This window comes from Fundulus heteroclitus, chromosome 21 (assembly GCF_011125445.2).
Source record: "Fundulus heteroclitus isolate FHET01 chromosome 21, MU-UCD_Fhet_4.1, whole genome shotgun sequence".
In the NCBI taxonomy this organism is placed as follows: Eukaryota; Metazoa; Chordata; class Actinopteri; order Cyprinodontiformes; family Fundulidae; genus Fundulus; species Fundulus heteroclitus.
This window is the reverse complement of record NC_046381.1, coordinates 15,387,721-15,403,155: the sequence shown is the minus strand read 5'-3', so window position 1 is coordinate 15,403,155 and position 15,435 is coordinate 15,387,721. Positions and strand designations below refer to the sequence as shown.

Genomic DNA, 15,435 nt, shown 5'->3' with positions numbered 1-15,435 from the left:
GAACATTGCATTTTTACCTGCACATGGTTTATCTTTTAATAAATTCACAGTATTTTTTTCCTCTCTCTCCTGCTTTACAGCTTAACTTTAAATGTAGCTCATCATTCACATTAATTAAAGTTGAGTGTCTTATCTGCGTGTTTTTGCCACGCGGATAAGTGAACAGTGAAAGATATATCTATTCTATTCCAATCTAACCTGAGATGTGAACCTGTCTATTTATTCAATTGAACGATTCCATGTTTTAGAGAAGTAGAAAATGAATAATTGTCCCTATTTATGGCTAAAGTAAAAGATTATTGACGTTTCTGGTCTCTTTCTTGAAAGCACAGAGCTGTAATATAACCTTTAGTCGGCGGCTGATTGGCTGATCAGCCCTGCTGACGTCTCCTCTCCTGGAAGCCTTCGCCAACAAAGCTGGAACTGGGCTTTGGATGCTTTGTATAGACCCCCAGGGGTCCGGGAACCACAGGTTGGGGGTCCGTGAAACGCATGTTGTCGGGCCTGAGGAGGCACTGAGGATACGTCGGGTTGAGCAAAGTAACACAATGGACAAATACAAATATTTAAGTCCGTCCATTTCATCAAGTAAGGTAAAAACCAAATCAGCTAAAATTAGGAAGTATGACTAAAGTTAGATCGAGTTTGGCTTTATCAAGAATGAGGATGTAATCTCCAACAAATCTCTAATATTAGGTGTATTTATATATATTTTTCAAAACATATGTAACTCCTAATATAGTTAACAGTACAAAAGGCTGTTTAACAAATACTATCAGCATGAGGAATCTAAAGGGATCCTTGGAAAAGTTTTACCGCTGCTAAGGGGTCTCTGGCCACGAAATGTTTGAGAACCCCTGGTGTAGAGCACCGAAAAATATTTTTCTTTTCTTTTTTTAGTCGAGGCCTTGGACATGAGCCCTTCATCACATAGCAACTTCCTTTAAGAGCATTACCTGGTTTGAATCAAAAGTGGTGACGCTTGATAAACATCTGAAGGGCACCTCCAGAAAAGACCCCCGCCCCAAGCCCGTCGGAGACTGACCTGTCGCAGACGAGATGTAACCATGTCTCCAGGCCAGACAAAGACGTAGGTGGCAAAAATATGTCTGACCAGATCACAAGCTGGTTCCATGAGTAGGATAGGATAAAAGCGACGGGTTGTTTCCAGCGCGATTCCTGGGGAAGCTGATGCTGAAAGTTGGTTTGATTCATCCTCTTAGAGTAATCCTGGGTATTAGATTTAACACTACACCACAAACCCGATTGCTTAAACTCTTGAGAATCCAAATTAACTGTTGATGTATATTATAAATCAATTATTCTGATTAATTATGTTTTTTAAGTTAATTTACTGAGTCATAAAACATTCTGTTTTTTTTTTCTTCCAATCAAGTAAAATTAGAGTTCTTTGTCTTTGCTCTTGTTGTTCAGATTTGGTTGAATCATCTGTATTAAATAATAAAATTAGTTCCTAGTGACGTAGATTTTAAGAACAAGCAATAGGAACTAAAAAGCATTTACTGAAGTGTTCGTTTTACTATTGATCCTCTTTAAATAAAAAATAAATAAAAAAGAATCAATAAATCTCTTTCTTCTTTTATTTGTAATACAAATTTGAAAATCCATTGAAACTGATTTTAAAGATTATGACTGACTAGTTTATCACCTTGTAGTTTAGCATGAAGCTACGAACACAAAGCTTAGAGGTTTTTCGAATTGAACAAACCAAGTTTAGTCCAGTAGACAAAATCCATTCACCAGAGGAAAAAAAAAAAAGAAAAAAGTTGATTCCAGACGTGCCTCTTCTCTTGATCTCTTGAAAAAAAAAAAAAACTACACTGACACAAACTCACAAGTCCAAAACATCCCCAGCGATGCTACAGCGCCGGATACAAATGGAAGCAAAAGGTCAACCTCGAGGAGAGAGTTTGATAAGCTGCTTCTGTTTCCACTCATGTGCAGGTTAGCTTTTCAAACAGGCCCACATGCGTAAAAAAGAAAGCGGACCTGGTGTGAGTTATTTTAAGTGACCGGCAGATAAGTGTTAAGCTGAGGATGGCATGGCTTTCATCTGCATCGCGGACATCAAGAGCTCTCTGAAGTCGTCCCGATAGACAGGAGGGATTAACGCCACATGCATGCGTGTTTCTCCTGCTTCGGTTTAACTCTTTTGCCTCGGTTTCTCCCAGCGTCGCTAAAAAGCTTTCACGATGCAAAACGTAATGAGATCAACTCATAAAGTCCACTCATAACAACCCATAGCTGAGGTTTCTTGAACCTCGTCCAACCGTTCTTCTCGGGTTTCCTGCTGCTGCGGGTTAAAATACGTGGAAGAAAGAAAGAAAGAAAGAAAAAAAAACGCCTCACCTCCTCAGTTCAATGAAATGAAATGAACACAGACCTCTCTGTTTATGCAGCCAGCCTCATCTGCAGACAGCGCCATTTATCCTGTTTCATATAAAGTCACTCAGCCATTCAAGTTATTTCTTCTTCTGCATGAAAACCGTTTCTTTGACACAGATTAGAAAGTTTGCTCACACGTACGTGCAAAACGTGTTCGGGCCTTTTTGTCGTGAGCTATCGGGCACTCTGATCTCTGCTGAGATCGGCAAAAATAAAGAACAGGAAAAGCAATATTCACGCTGAGGCCAAGTTGTCCTTCTTCACGTCAGCTATTAACCGCACAGCAAACTTCAAATAATCGCACATAGATCTCTAAAATATGCAATGCAAGAATCTAGAAATTACGGTAAGTACCAGTGTGCAGCTAAATCTGCAACCGTGGCCAAATTGAAATCTTTTTTTTTTTTTTACACAGCTCTCAAATTAGATCCCCTGTTATCCATATAAAGGGATCATGCTCTAGAGTAATGCAATTACTCCACAAGCTCACAGTCCAGGATGCCCACCAACCGAGGCACAGGAGCAAGACAATTACAAACTGAGCACAGACCTCATCTCTCTATTTAGCTTTAAGACACACTTTGGGCCTACAAACCTATATCCATACACACACTAATGCATTAGTGCAGGAATGGAAGGTGTGCAGCCTCCTATTTTGGCCAAAACACATATAGTGTCCACAATAGGACATTTAAGGAGCTTTAACTATTGCATTTATCAGGGGCAAAACTGTCAATAAACAGCTCTGTTCAAACTGATGGCTCATTTCCAACCAAGTGCGTGGTTGTTCCACGTCCTAGCTATAATGGTTAATCTGTTATGTAGCCTTCAGGAACGTTAAATCTAAAACTAATAGACTTAAAAACAGCTTCTTTCTCAAAGCTGTGAAGGCAATCGTGCCCTGATGAGAAAAAAAAAATCACTGACCCAGTTTATTGTCTGTTACATGTTTAGAAACATACTGGTTCTCCAGATTCTTGAGCTGATTGAGAATTATTTACATATGCTAACGTAACTGGAACATTTTAGTTTTTGGTATTCCTCGGGGAGTGTTTATCTGGTAGATTCATGCAAATTGCACATTATTTTCACATCGTTCTATAAAGTGACTGCTATCTCTCTTTTTTGACTTGAACATCCAAATCTTAGATTTTAAGGACTATTTGCACACTTTTAAGCTTTTCAGGGAGTGTTTTTTTTAGACATTCATGCAAATTGCTGTTTTTTAACTTGAACTTTTTAACTAACTTCAACATCTCAGCTAACTTCAACATTTAAATTTTTGCTACTTTGGAGGCTAAAGACCGTTTACACACTTTTTAGCTCATCAGGAAGTGTTATTGTTTGGTACACTCAGCTGGAACATTTATGTCTTTGATTTGCCTGTGCAGGTTCTCAGTAATCACGGTCATCGCGACAGTCTGGTTGCCTCCGATTTAAGCCTGTTTGCTGTCTTTATTGTGTCTGTGTATTATATATATGAACTTTAAACAGGTGTCTCACCAAAAAAAAAATAATGGTTAAATAACAACAATAAAGACTCTTGATTGTTGATGTAGCGCCCAGTAAATTAATAACTTGATAAAAGTGGTGAAAAGCAGTGGTTCCCAAAGTGTGGACCTGCTTGGGGTGGCAAATCCAGAAGTGTGGGATTTTGAGAACCTTTGCCGAAACCATTTTCTGTTATTCATTTAAATTAATATTTGTAAAGCATATCTATTTGGGCGGTAAATTATGATACGATGTTATATCGATTTGTTTGGATGACGTTACCATACAATTTCCATTAAACTCAATTCACAAGTCTGCGATCGATATGATACGATATCATCTGGGCATCTAACATGATTATTTAATTTATTCTAACTATAAAACAATAATAATCATTCACTATATGTTCGCTATAGTCCCATGCCTTGTAAATTTAAAAATGACGATGTGGATTTATGTTTTCATTTATCATTGATGTAATTGGATTATTAATCATTTAATCGATATATATCGATGCGGATCGATGTATTGTTACACCCATAATATTTATGCTATTAATGTTAGCAAAGATCATTTAAAAACCGATCAATATATTGAGAATGGATGCTGTTGGTGTTGTCATTGCTCTGCATTTTAAGTGACTAAGTAGAGATGTTTGTGTACTGAACTGAGGGTCGGGGTCAGTTTTTTCTGACGTTATTTTCCAGTTTGGAAAGGGAAATAAAAAAAAAAACATTGGTTTGGGGGGACAAGAACATAAAAGTGCAGTAAAGTTACCATAATGTGCCTTTTGTTGAGATTTTTAACACACAAGACAGCATGAAAGTCACCCATGAAACCTGAGTACAAGGAAATTATAAGTGAGGTTTAAAGAGAAGATCTCATTCACAAAAAAGGAAAATCCTTATTCTTAAATATCAACTTCCAAAACATGCAAACCATGCAAATATAGCGCTGGCATTTAATCAGGTCAGACAAACAGTGTGATGTTTTAGTGATAGTACAGAGCTCATCTCTATTTCTCCAAACGGGACAACAGAGACTTTAATTGTCTCCACCTGCAAATACAAAGAGCCCCACCCACCAATTTAACCGCAGACCACACCCCAGTTCTCACGGTTAAAAGCACCCCACCACATAACTTCCTCCCTTGGGAACAGGAGGGGGTGAAAGAAATCCCCCAGCGGTGAACAAAGTGAAGCAAGCGCAGGAGGCCGCCAGGAAGAAGAGGGGGAGGAGGAGGAGGAGGGTTTACTCACGTCGAGAGAGTCCTCGTTGACAATGATGAGGGACATGCCGTGTGTCACCAGGCGACAGGAGTAACCTGAGAAACAATACAGCAGAGGGGCGAGAGCTGAGGATGGGAGAGGGATTGGGTTCACTCAGATCCAAAACTGAACGTCGCTCAATCTCAGAGAAAACGTTAAATAATAACCCGCTGTGGTTACGGGAAAATAAATTACAACCTCTTGAAAGTGTAGGACTTTATGTCAAGGTGCGCAGAACAAACAGAGAGGAACCAAATCGACGACTTTCAGCTACACTGGTCCTGATCAAAAGGCTCGAAACTCAAAAATCCAACCTTTTTCTAAATCAGTGAACACACCGTACTAAGTGCTTCCTGGTCAGGCTGAACACAACATTCAGAAAACACTCGGTCAGGCATTTTTAGGCATAAATATTTAAGTCTAGTTTAATTTTTAACCCCATGTTCTATTTCGGCTGCGCATGGATGTAGCCTAATACTACGTCCGCACAGAAAAGTTTGAGCACATAGATGAAACCGCACGAAGCTAAAGGAGCACCAATAAGCCTTGTAATACCTATGCCACGCCAGCGAGGGGCGCAGTAACGTTCGTCTAGACAGGACCCTCTACCCGTTTGGATGCAGCCAAACGTCCTAATGTGGCCGAGTCGTTAGAAACCTACAACTAGAAAATCAGGTGCTCCTTTAAAATCTATTTTTATAAAAGAGAACTGGTGGTGTGAGGATGTCGTGATATTTAAAATTGGCAAGTGTGTCATTTCAGATTTTCCTCACAGATCCTTGTTTTCCTTTTATCCCCCCAAACTGGTGACAACTATCGTTCGTTTGCTCCATAACTCCCGAAAACCGGCAAACCCGCATCACCACCTGGAGAACAAGTTCACTGTCCTCCAATAATTTAATAATAATAATAATAAGGACGTAAAGGCCTGCATATATGCACACTTCCAGAACACATACACGTCTCTAGATATTAAAAATACAGTTTGTTACACCTAAACCTAAGAAGGATTACTTTCAATCAGAGCAATATTTCTTATTCTCAGTCTTGGATGCTGCTGCTCCCGCAACATTTAGCCCTCACACTTAAAAGTTTGCTTGCTAACAAACATGCTTTGTTCGAACTGAGTCCGTAGTAGTTGTCAATCAGGAAAAAAAGAGAAGATTTCCCATTTGTTTTGCTGCTGCCTTCTATTTCTGCCCAACTTATGTGCTGAGACACACACACAAAAAAAACTATGCTGTATAAGTATTTACCATTGAGGTTGTGAGAAGCTGTCTGACTCAGGATTAATATAAACCGTCAGAAGGAATTTTAAAAAAGTGATTCTGGCTTTTGATACATTCAAAATGCATGGCAGCCATGTTGGATACAAAGCTCATAACGGCGCCGCAAGCTCCAACTTTCCCAGCCAGAAGTGCAACTTTAGGTTGAATGTCCGACTGGGTACTGGGAAAAACCTCCGTCATCTGAGTACAAAGAGAACACGCCCTTAATGTGGAAGGTGCAGCATTCAAAAAGGGGACATAAGTGCCCAAGAGGCAGTAAATTAGAGCACAGAAACACAGTTTGGGGAGAAACGGAGCATATTTCCAAGCCAACAAGATTTTTAAAAAATAAGAGAGCAGCCCAACATCTGAGAGTGACTTTAAGGAATCCTGCTCTTAAACTGAAAACTCGTATTTTTAGTTTTTTGGTGGGAAAATGTCTCTTGTCTTAAACTATATCCAAGGGTCAAAGTCCTAAATTTGGAATTGTTTGTTTTTATTTTACGCCCAGTCTACTGGTACAGAGCTATACTGATTTAGGCCTTCTTGAGGTCTTTAAAAGTAACTTTGGCTGCATTTTCAGTCATTTTCAGTCCACTAATTGCATCAGATTCAAGGACTAAACAGGAAATCGTCGAAAGAGAGCCAGAAACATTCAGAGCTACTGATCAAAACTGCTTTAAGAGATAAAAAATCTGGCTTCCTGGAAGTAAATTGATGAAATAAACGGTTTATTTTTCTTTTCAGTGCCTCCATTTATCCGTTTTCTCTCACCTATATTAATGGCGGTCTCTTGCTTGTCTCCGGTGAGCACCCAGATCTTGATACCGGCCCTCATCAACGTGGCAATCGTGTCTGGGACACCGGCCTGGAGACGGTCCTCGATGGCTGTGGCTCCGAGCAACATTAAGTTCTGTTGGCAAAACGTAAAGAGCCAGAGGTAATTCTGGGAAAGCAAACCCATAATGGCATAAAGGAAAAAAAAAAAAGTTAATGAGGTTAAAAGAAATCATGTTTAGACTCTGATTTCAGCCAGACGTCCTGTATATGTGAGCGATTCTGACAACATCATGCAAGTCTAATTTGAGGATAAGAGCGATGCCAGACAGCTCACATTTGAGTTGGGGAGCCATCTAGCCAAGAAGTAACCCATTACCCCTTTCCCATGCTTGCTTTAATTTGTTCAGTGTTTAAATGGTTGTGTGTCCTCATTAGACACCCACACAGACACACAACTTAACACGACTCTGTTGTTGACTCCGGTTTTATGGGGCTTTTGGCACGCCAGTGCAGGTAATTGCCCTTGTGGTCTCCCAGTCAGAGGTTTCCTCCTCCTCCTGCTTCCTCTTTTTTTTTTTTCTCCTCCTCACATACTTTTCTCACCTCAGCTCTCTCAGCCAAATCAGTTGACTTTCACACCTATTAGTTCAGCTCGTTGCTGCATCTCCTCTAAGGACTGTAAACCAGATATTGTAACTGGAAATGAACCGCTGCACCGTAAATCACGAACCAACATATTAGCAGGAGAAAGAAACACCTTTAAAACAGTTAATCTGTGTAATATAACAAAAGGGGAAGAAAAAAAAAAATCAGTAGATCAACTCTGCCACCTGCTGGCAACTAACCTCCAGTCTAGAAATGCTTCTCACTTTTTTGTACCAAGTCGTTAAATGTTTTTAATTTAAACATTATATTTTACCTAACTCTTAGCATGAGAAAATTCACACAGTCAGTGGCTTGCAAAAGTATTAATCTCTCTTAATCCAATAAACATCTTTGAATGTCAAAAACCACAGACTTTAATGAGTTTTTATTGAAAAAAAGAAAAAAAGTATGATAGACCCGAGGTGCCCGACTCGAATCCTGCAACATGTATGTCCCGTCCACACGAAGATGAATACTATAAATTTCATTCAACGATTTTTTTTTTTAAACGTGCCTCCACACGAGAGGGCGCAGTACCACTAAACAGGCCGTAGTAGGTATGCCGGGCCCATTGGTGGTGCTCTGACATTGCCAGAGAAACACCAGACATGTAAACACAGCAACATAGCGGGGGATCAGACAACAAACATCTATGCATGTTCTTTTTTCTATTTTTATTTTACAGTGTCCTGTCTGGCAATGTGGCAATAAGAATTGTTGTCTTAATGCCAAAGAGAGCTGGACAGAGTTTACTTTCACAAGTGGGGCAGTACGGCTTTTTGCCATAGTGCTCCACTTGATTTATGCATGTGAATAGTTTTATTATGACATATGCATATTTATTAGGCATATGTCGTTAGCTAGCTAGCAACATATGCAAAATTAGATACGATATCTATGCATGTTCAATGTGAGCTTTATGGCAGGGGACACGCCATGTAGAGTGGGCTCGATAGAAAGGAGGAGTCTGAGGACGCTACTGATAACAAAGCCAATTTTCCTCAGCATGAACGTAACACCGGACGGCGCCATCTTTGCTGCTATTTGCAAGAGTGATGCGTGATGAGTGATGGTGACGGAGTGAGAGGAAGCTGCGACCTTAACGTTTCAGAAAAGATGTGGCTCACGCGTATGTACACACAGAAACACGGAACCGGCGTTTTAAAAGTTATCCACTCTAGGATAGCGGATCATTGTAGCTTAAACAGCTTAAACGACGAAAATACTTTTGCTTCTACACCTGATCTTGTTTTCTGTGTGAACGAGGCCTTAGATAAATCCCTTCTCCAGCACGCCTCAAATGAACGGCTCGTTGCCAGGCCTCTGCAGAGTTGAACGTCCTGGATTCAGCCCTCTGCTTTAGGTGCGTTGGAGAAGGGATGCATGTAGAAGTTACAGGATAGCGGCTCTTGAGGGACTGGAGTTGGGTCCCCCCTGATAGACCACCGTAGCATGCAGACGACACATCTGGTCCGATTAGACCGAGCTCGAATAAGTTCACCAACGTACAAAACAAGATGACACTATAATCCCCCAAACACATCATCTCAATAGTAACACACGGCGGTGGCAGCATCATGCTGTGGGGATTATTTTCTTCAGAAGGGACAGTGAAACTGAGACGAATATGAATGGAGAAAAACGCAGGACGATCCTGGAAGGAAACCTATTAAAGCACACGAATGGCTTTCCTTCCACGTCACCGTTATGCCTCACTTTGTATCATCCATGACATCAATGTCCCATAAATTTTACTGAAGTTTCTGGTTGTAACGTGACAAAAATGAGAAGAGTTTAATAGCTGTAATTACTTTTGCTGTTCACAGTCAGTGGCATCACATCCTATGATGATGCAAACTTATACAAAACCACACAATCTAAAAAAAAAAAAAAAAAACACCTTAAGAATACAGAAAAGCTTTGGGCAGTCAGTCGAAAAACTCACAAATCAGTTAAATGAAGAGTTGAGGAAGCTTAGCTTTGAAGAACACGACTTGGAGAAGGTCAACACTCAATCGCTGCAAATTAAAAAGTGTTAATACCTTTTCCAGACGTTCATAGCACTCCTCCAGCTTCTGAGTGCGGTCTTTGAGTTCAGTGCTGACACGGTTATATTCTTTCAGCCACTCCTGATAGGCGCCTTCCTCCAGGTCCACATACGCAAAACAGAGGGTCCTCAGGCCTGGGGGGATGAAACATGGAGACACTGACCATCTACTTCACTCACAGCAACTGCTGCTGTATTTAAGTGAAAGTGAATGCTCCAATACACTTATGAAGGAAAATAAACAAATGATTCACACAAGAAAAACTGGATTTTCATGTAGCTTAATGAGATGAAGGGGAGGCTTTGGATTGAACGATTGGTTCAAAAGCTTCTTGAACCATTCTTACTTGTCAAAGTAATCCCATGAGCAACGACAACATTTAACGAGTCATCAACAACCCTTTACTCCGGTTTGTGAGTTTGTCATTAAAGCAGACACGCACCTTCCTGAATTCACCACCGGCTGAAAGTTCCTGAATCAAACGTGCCGCTTCTTGTTTGCTAACCGAGTATAGACGCAGAAAATAAAACCCAAACACTGTGCTGCACACTTGTCCCAAGAAATAATTAAAACAGTAGAGCACAACTGTGAAACCCCATTCACACCTCATTTAGAAGAAATTAAGTCTAATTTCACTGGACTTGTTAGTTTGAAGGAATCGGGAGTGTTTCATTGTACAAATTTAGGGATCTGAAATATTTAAACCATGATGTTGTCAATTCTTTTCCTTTATTTAGAGCTGGGCACTTTATATGGACATTTATTAACATAGTTAGACCCTGTTAACGTGCATAAACAATTAAACAGAAGACCGTACCAGCAGTGAACAACTAATGGAATAGTTAATTAACCTAGCAAACATGCAGAGAAGGTTTAAAAAAACAATAAAATAAAATATAAAGGAATACACAAAGGTGCTCATATTGTGCCCGCCAAAACTTAAAGATAAATATAATATAAGGAAGAGTAGGGCTAGGCAAAATATCAAGATTTTAAAAATATATCTGCTATTTTATAGCAGATATAAGTTGTTTATATCGAAATGGTGTAGCTTACATTATAATTATACCATCATGTAATATTATAGGTTATTTTTCAACCGTTTCTCATGTTTATCTATAGCTGTTTGTTAAAACATTTACCTGTGAGACATTTGGGATAAAGCTTTGATTCAGAGATGCTTTTTTTATAATAACTTTATGAAAAGGAAAACATATCGAGACAAATATCATAAAGACGTTCATCCTAAAAAATATCGAGATATTATTTTTGGTTCATATCAGCCAGCCCTAAGGAGACTTTATCAAGAAACCGGTAAATCGTTAAAAATGTAAGCAGAGATTATCCAGAAAACACTTTTGGCGATGCCACTGTCAGTCCTCTGTATGTGTATAATCGTATATACTTAAAAATCATGTTAAAATAAAAAAGGTCATAAACTCTACTAATCGTCTTTCTTCAAAATGTTACAGTGACTAAAGGGCCGATCCTTTAGTGCAATCAGAGCTGATTCGAGAATAAAGAAAATGTTTGACATTTCTGTATCGTCTGCAAACATTTGAATATTAAAGTTCATATGGATGTGGTAAATCATTAATTCAAACCGTAAACATGTCCGGTCCAGGAATGGAGCCCTGTGGGACACCTAAATTGATTCTCTTGTTAAACATGAAAGTTGATAATTATCACACTACAGGGTGGTCAAATATAAAGAAATCTCATAACTTTAGTACGATCACTGATAGAATACCTTCCGTAGCAAACTGCTCCAGATGAGCGATGGTTAGCTCTTTGTACTGAGATGCTTCTGTTAGTCGTTCAAAGATGACGTTATCCTGAAAAAGAAAAAGAAACAGAAGTTTTGACTTCTGTTTCAGAAGTTACTGACATCAGAAGTTACTGACATCATTCAGCGTCACATGGACAATCTGATGAACTCACAGCTCCTTTGCAGTAAAGCCGCAGCTTCCCAATGGGCGTTCTCACCACCACGGACATGCGCTTACGATTACTGTAGAGGAAGCAAGCGTAGTTTTAATGGAAGACCAAATGCAGGCCTCACTTATTTGGACAGCAGGAAAATCCAGGAGGGATTACCTGGAGAACTCCAGTACGTTCAGGATTTCAAAGGTCATCTCTTTTCCTCTCTGAAACGCAGAATGTTTGTTAGCTTAGCTTCTCAGACGTTTGGTTAAACTGTCCATACTTGTAAAAATCATTTAGAGACCATCAAAAGCTGATAGGATTTTAAATTTGTTACAAATAAATATCTGAAAAGTATGCTGTTGTTGCTTTGCAGAACCACCTTCAGTGTAAACAGCAGCTGCGGGTATTTTGGGTTTTACATCTTCCTGCTTTGAACATTTAGAAACTGAAATCTTTGCCCGTTCTTCTTTGCAAAATACACTTATTAGGAGCGCCTGTAAATGTCAGTCTTCATGGCTTGCAGCAGACTCTTTAGCTTTAGGTCTGGACTTTGACTAGGCCATTAACATTCATATATCCAAATCGTTCTGCTGTAGCTCTGGCAGTATGTTTAGGGTTGTTAATCTGCTGCCTCAGTCTTTCACATTCTTCAGCAGCTTTTCTTCCAGAATTTTCCCTTATTTACCAGCTTCCCTGCTACAACTGAAGAAAAACATTCGCACAGCATGATATTACTACTACCATGGTTCACGCTATAGAATAGAGTTGAGACGGGGCAATAGGCTCTGGTCAAATTTACAAAACATTTCCATGCCAAGCTAAGGAGGAGAATTTTGGAAATATTCCACATTGGAAACTTCTAATGGAAATGATGAATCTAATAGGAATGTACCAAATATGTAAACAAATCAACCTCATATCCGTTGCCACATGGTGCAAGCAATGTTCATTGTGCATTGGACATAGGAATAAAATAGATATATTTAAATTTATTATACTTGCACGAGATCTGCTTTAGTCGAAATTAAGCTAAATTATATATATTGCCAATTATATGTAGAATTCCTGGTAAGCACCGAGATTTAGCATTTTAAATTCCAAGTTTGTGTTTATTACCATGAAAGCCCAATTAATTTTCAAGCACAATTTTCCAGCAAATTCATCGAACTTTGCAACCCTGCCAGGGATGTTGTGTTCAGGGTCAGGTTAAGAGTAGGATTTCTGCCACACACAGCATTTTGTACGTAGGCCATAAAGTCAAATTTTCCACTCATGTTCCCAACACCTTCTACTGTCAATGTCTAACCACGACCACAGCTCAGATTTCACACGCTTACAGCGTCGATGATGACCGAATCGGGGGTCCTGGCTGTGAAGACGAAGCCGAATCCTTTGGCGGCTTTGACCAGCGCCCCTTCGTCCGGTGAGGAGGCCTGGTAAATAATCTGGTTGTCCTCCCTCTCCGGTACCACAGTGTGGCAAACCGCCATCATGGTCAGGAACTCGCAGATCTGAGGCGACGTCGGCTGAAAACGTGCAAAAGACCAGGAACAATGAGGCTTTTTTATTTTTTAGTTAGACCACATCTAAAAAGATAGGAAAAGTCTTCAGGACACCTACATGATTCTTTTCAATGTTCTGAATGAGACTCGGGTCGTCAAACTCTGTGGAGTTGTGGCTGTTGGACGGCAGATTGCTGAGAGACAAAAAAAAAATAATAATAATAATTTCAGCTACTAGACAGAAATAAAGGTATTCCTATATTAAAACGCTTTGTTTAATGCTCTATTTAAAGCGTGCGGGCATACAGCTAATCCCGTACAAGACGTGCAAAACGGAATTAGGAAAGCTAAGAGGTGATTCACCTGAAGTCCTCCATGGAACGATCACAGTCAAGATCAGGGAAGTGGCTGCAGTTATGAAAGATGTTGTGGCCAGGAGAGGAAATCAGGTGATTAGTTTGATTCGTTTCTTTGATTAAACATGCAAAGGTACAATCAGCTCAGCCCTAATTGGGTTAAGTCTGCTGCATAATGCATAGAGTGAAACGGCAGAAGTGTGTTTAGCAGCTTTCTGGGCTCGTATTCTCGAATCGGGATCCTCGTTTTACAGGTAAACTCAGGATGTAAAAGAGGTGTTTAAATAAAGGATGACTGACCCGTACGTGATTCCTGCTATGGTACACTTCTTGAAGTGCATGATGTTACACGTCAGCGTTCCCGTCTTGTCAGAAAAGAGGTATTTTACCTGGGAAAAAAATAAAAAAAGACAGCAGACGCCGTTACTTACTGCGTCACTCTTAGTGGAGAGGGCTGTTAAGGAGGCGGGCGAGGAAAACTGACCTGGCCCAGTTCTTCGTTGAGGTTGGATGTTCGGGCCATGGCCGGCGTGTCCGTCTCCGGGTAGTACATCTCAACGTCCTGCGGAGAAGATACGGCCACTCTCTAAACGTTCCCATTTTGTCAAGCTGCATCCACAAAGCTCTGTGTAGTTTTTATGGTAAACACAGCATGCATTTCAAGGAAAACGGTTTCTAACAGGTTCTAATCCGGGATTTACTTGCTCCCCAACCAGATTTTCTGTCTAAAGAAAAAAAAATCCCCACAGCGTGATGCTGCCGTTTATTGCGGGGGTTTTTGAATTAAAGTATTACAGCATTTTCAGTGGCAGAATGCCGTGCAAGAACAGAATATTGTATTTTTAGGCCTTTTCTAGCCTATAAAGATGGAGGGTGCTGCATTTCACAAAGTAGTACATAAGATAAAAAAGGGGATTAATGAATCTATTAATAATTGCACAGTATTTTTTTTTCTTTCTCATGAGCTCTTTTGCTTCTGCTTTACAGCTTAACTTTAAATTAGTTTTTTATCCATTTTATTTAATGTTGTGTGCAAGCGTGGCGTATTTTGTAAACGGGTTTCTGTGGGACAATAAAGGTATTTCTATTTCACACGTCGGTCAGACTTTCCTCCATGTGGCTGCCGGTCGTCTGGAAAATAAGAATTTCTTATGGCTTTCTTGCAACAACTGCAATATTGCTCTCCTTTCCAAGCCTGCCAGTTTAGGTGGGTTTTCAAGTCTTGCAGTCGTGCTGACCTCTTTCTGTTTTAGATCATGGACTGTAGAGTGCTCTCTTGATTTTATTAATAATGCTGTTTGTAAGAGGTGTATATCAATGTTTTGGAAAAAGACTCACAGACCGACCATAAACCAATGGTTGCAGCAGATGTTATCTGTCCTCCCTCTGGAAAAAATTACATATATATTAAAGGGCAAACAGGACCTGCTTGAGTCTATCTGGAATTCCTTCATTAAGTATGTCATGAATTTGAATATCTCAGAAGAAGGTGCAAGTGATTGAAAACAATTTATTTATGGACATATACTGTTAAACTTAATTCTCAATATAAAGAGGTTAAGTATGAAATGTGACTAGTTGCACAGGAACTAATACTATGAGAGCCTTTTTTTTTGTTTTTCTGCTTGTATTTTATTTTGACTTGAACAAGTAATACTACCACTGCTGTTGTCATATTTTGTAGATTGTTCAAGATTTTTGTTTAAACTGCCAAAAATTGCAATAAATATATTTTGGGAAATAAT

General features: G+C 39.6%; 1 protein-coding gene across 13 annotated transcripts in view; it reads right to left on the bottom strand.

Annotated features, from left to right (window-relative positions):
- atp8a2 (ATPase phospholipid transporting 8A2) overlaps positions 1 to 15,435 on the bottom strand; it is an 87,285-nt gene that overhangs the window by 37,669 nt on the left and 34,181 nt on the right. For 12 of the 13 annotated variants that reach the window (XR_004927484.1, XM_036125525.1, XM_036125526.1 and 9 more), the window contains 11 exons: positions 14,175 to 14,252; positions 13,991 to 14,079; positions 13,698 to 13,742; positions 13,453 to 13,528; positions 13,170 to 13,358; positions 12,004 to 12,053; positions 11,848 to 11,917; positions 11,657 to 11,741; positions 9,901 to 10,040; positions 7,208 to 7,346; positions 5,157 to 5,221 (listed from right to left, as the gene is read on the bottom strand). Coding sequence is in view for 12 of the 13 variants with exons in the window: in XM_036125525.1 (XP_035981418.1) it covers positions 5,157 to 5,221; positions 7,208 to 7,346; positions 9,901 to 10,040; positions 11,657 to 11,741; positions 11,848 to 11,917; positions 12,004 to 12,053; positions 13,170 to 13,358; positions 13,453 to 13,528; positions 13,698 to 13,742; positions 13,991 to 14,079; positions 14,175 to 14,252 (1,026 nt within the window). In the remaining variant the exon portion in view is untranslated. The remainder of the gene's footprint in view (positions 1 to 5,156; positions 5,222 to 7,207; positions 7,347 to 9,900; positions 10,041 to 11,656; positions 11,742 to 11,847; positions 11,918 to 12,003; positions 12,054 to 13,169; positions 13,359 to 13,452; positions 13,529 to 13,697; positions 13,743 to 13,990; positions 14,080 to 14,174; positions 14,253 to 15,435) is intronic. The other variant, XM_036125527.1, reaches the window with a different exon arrangement.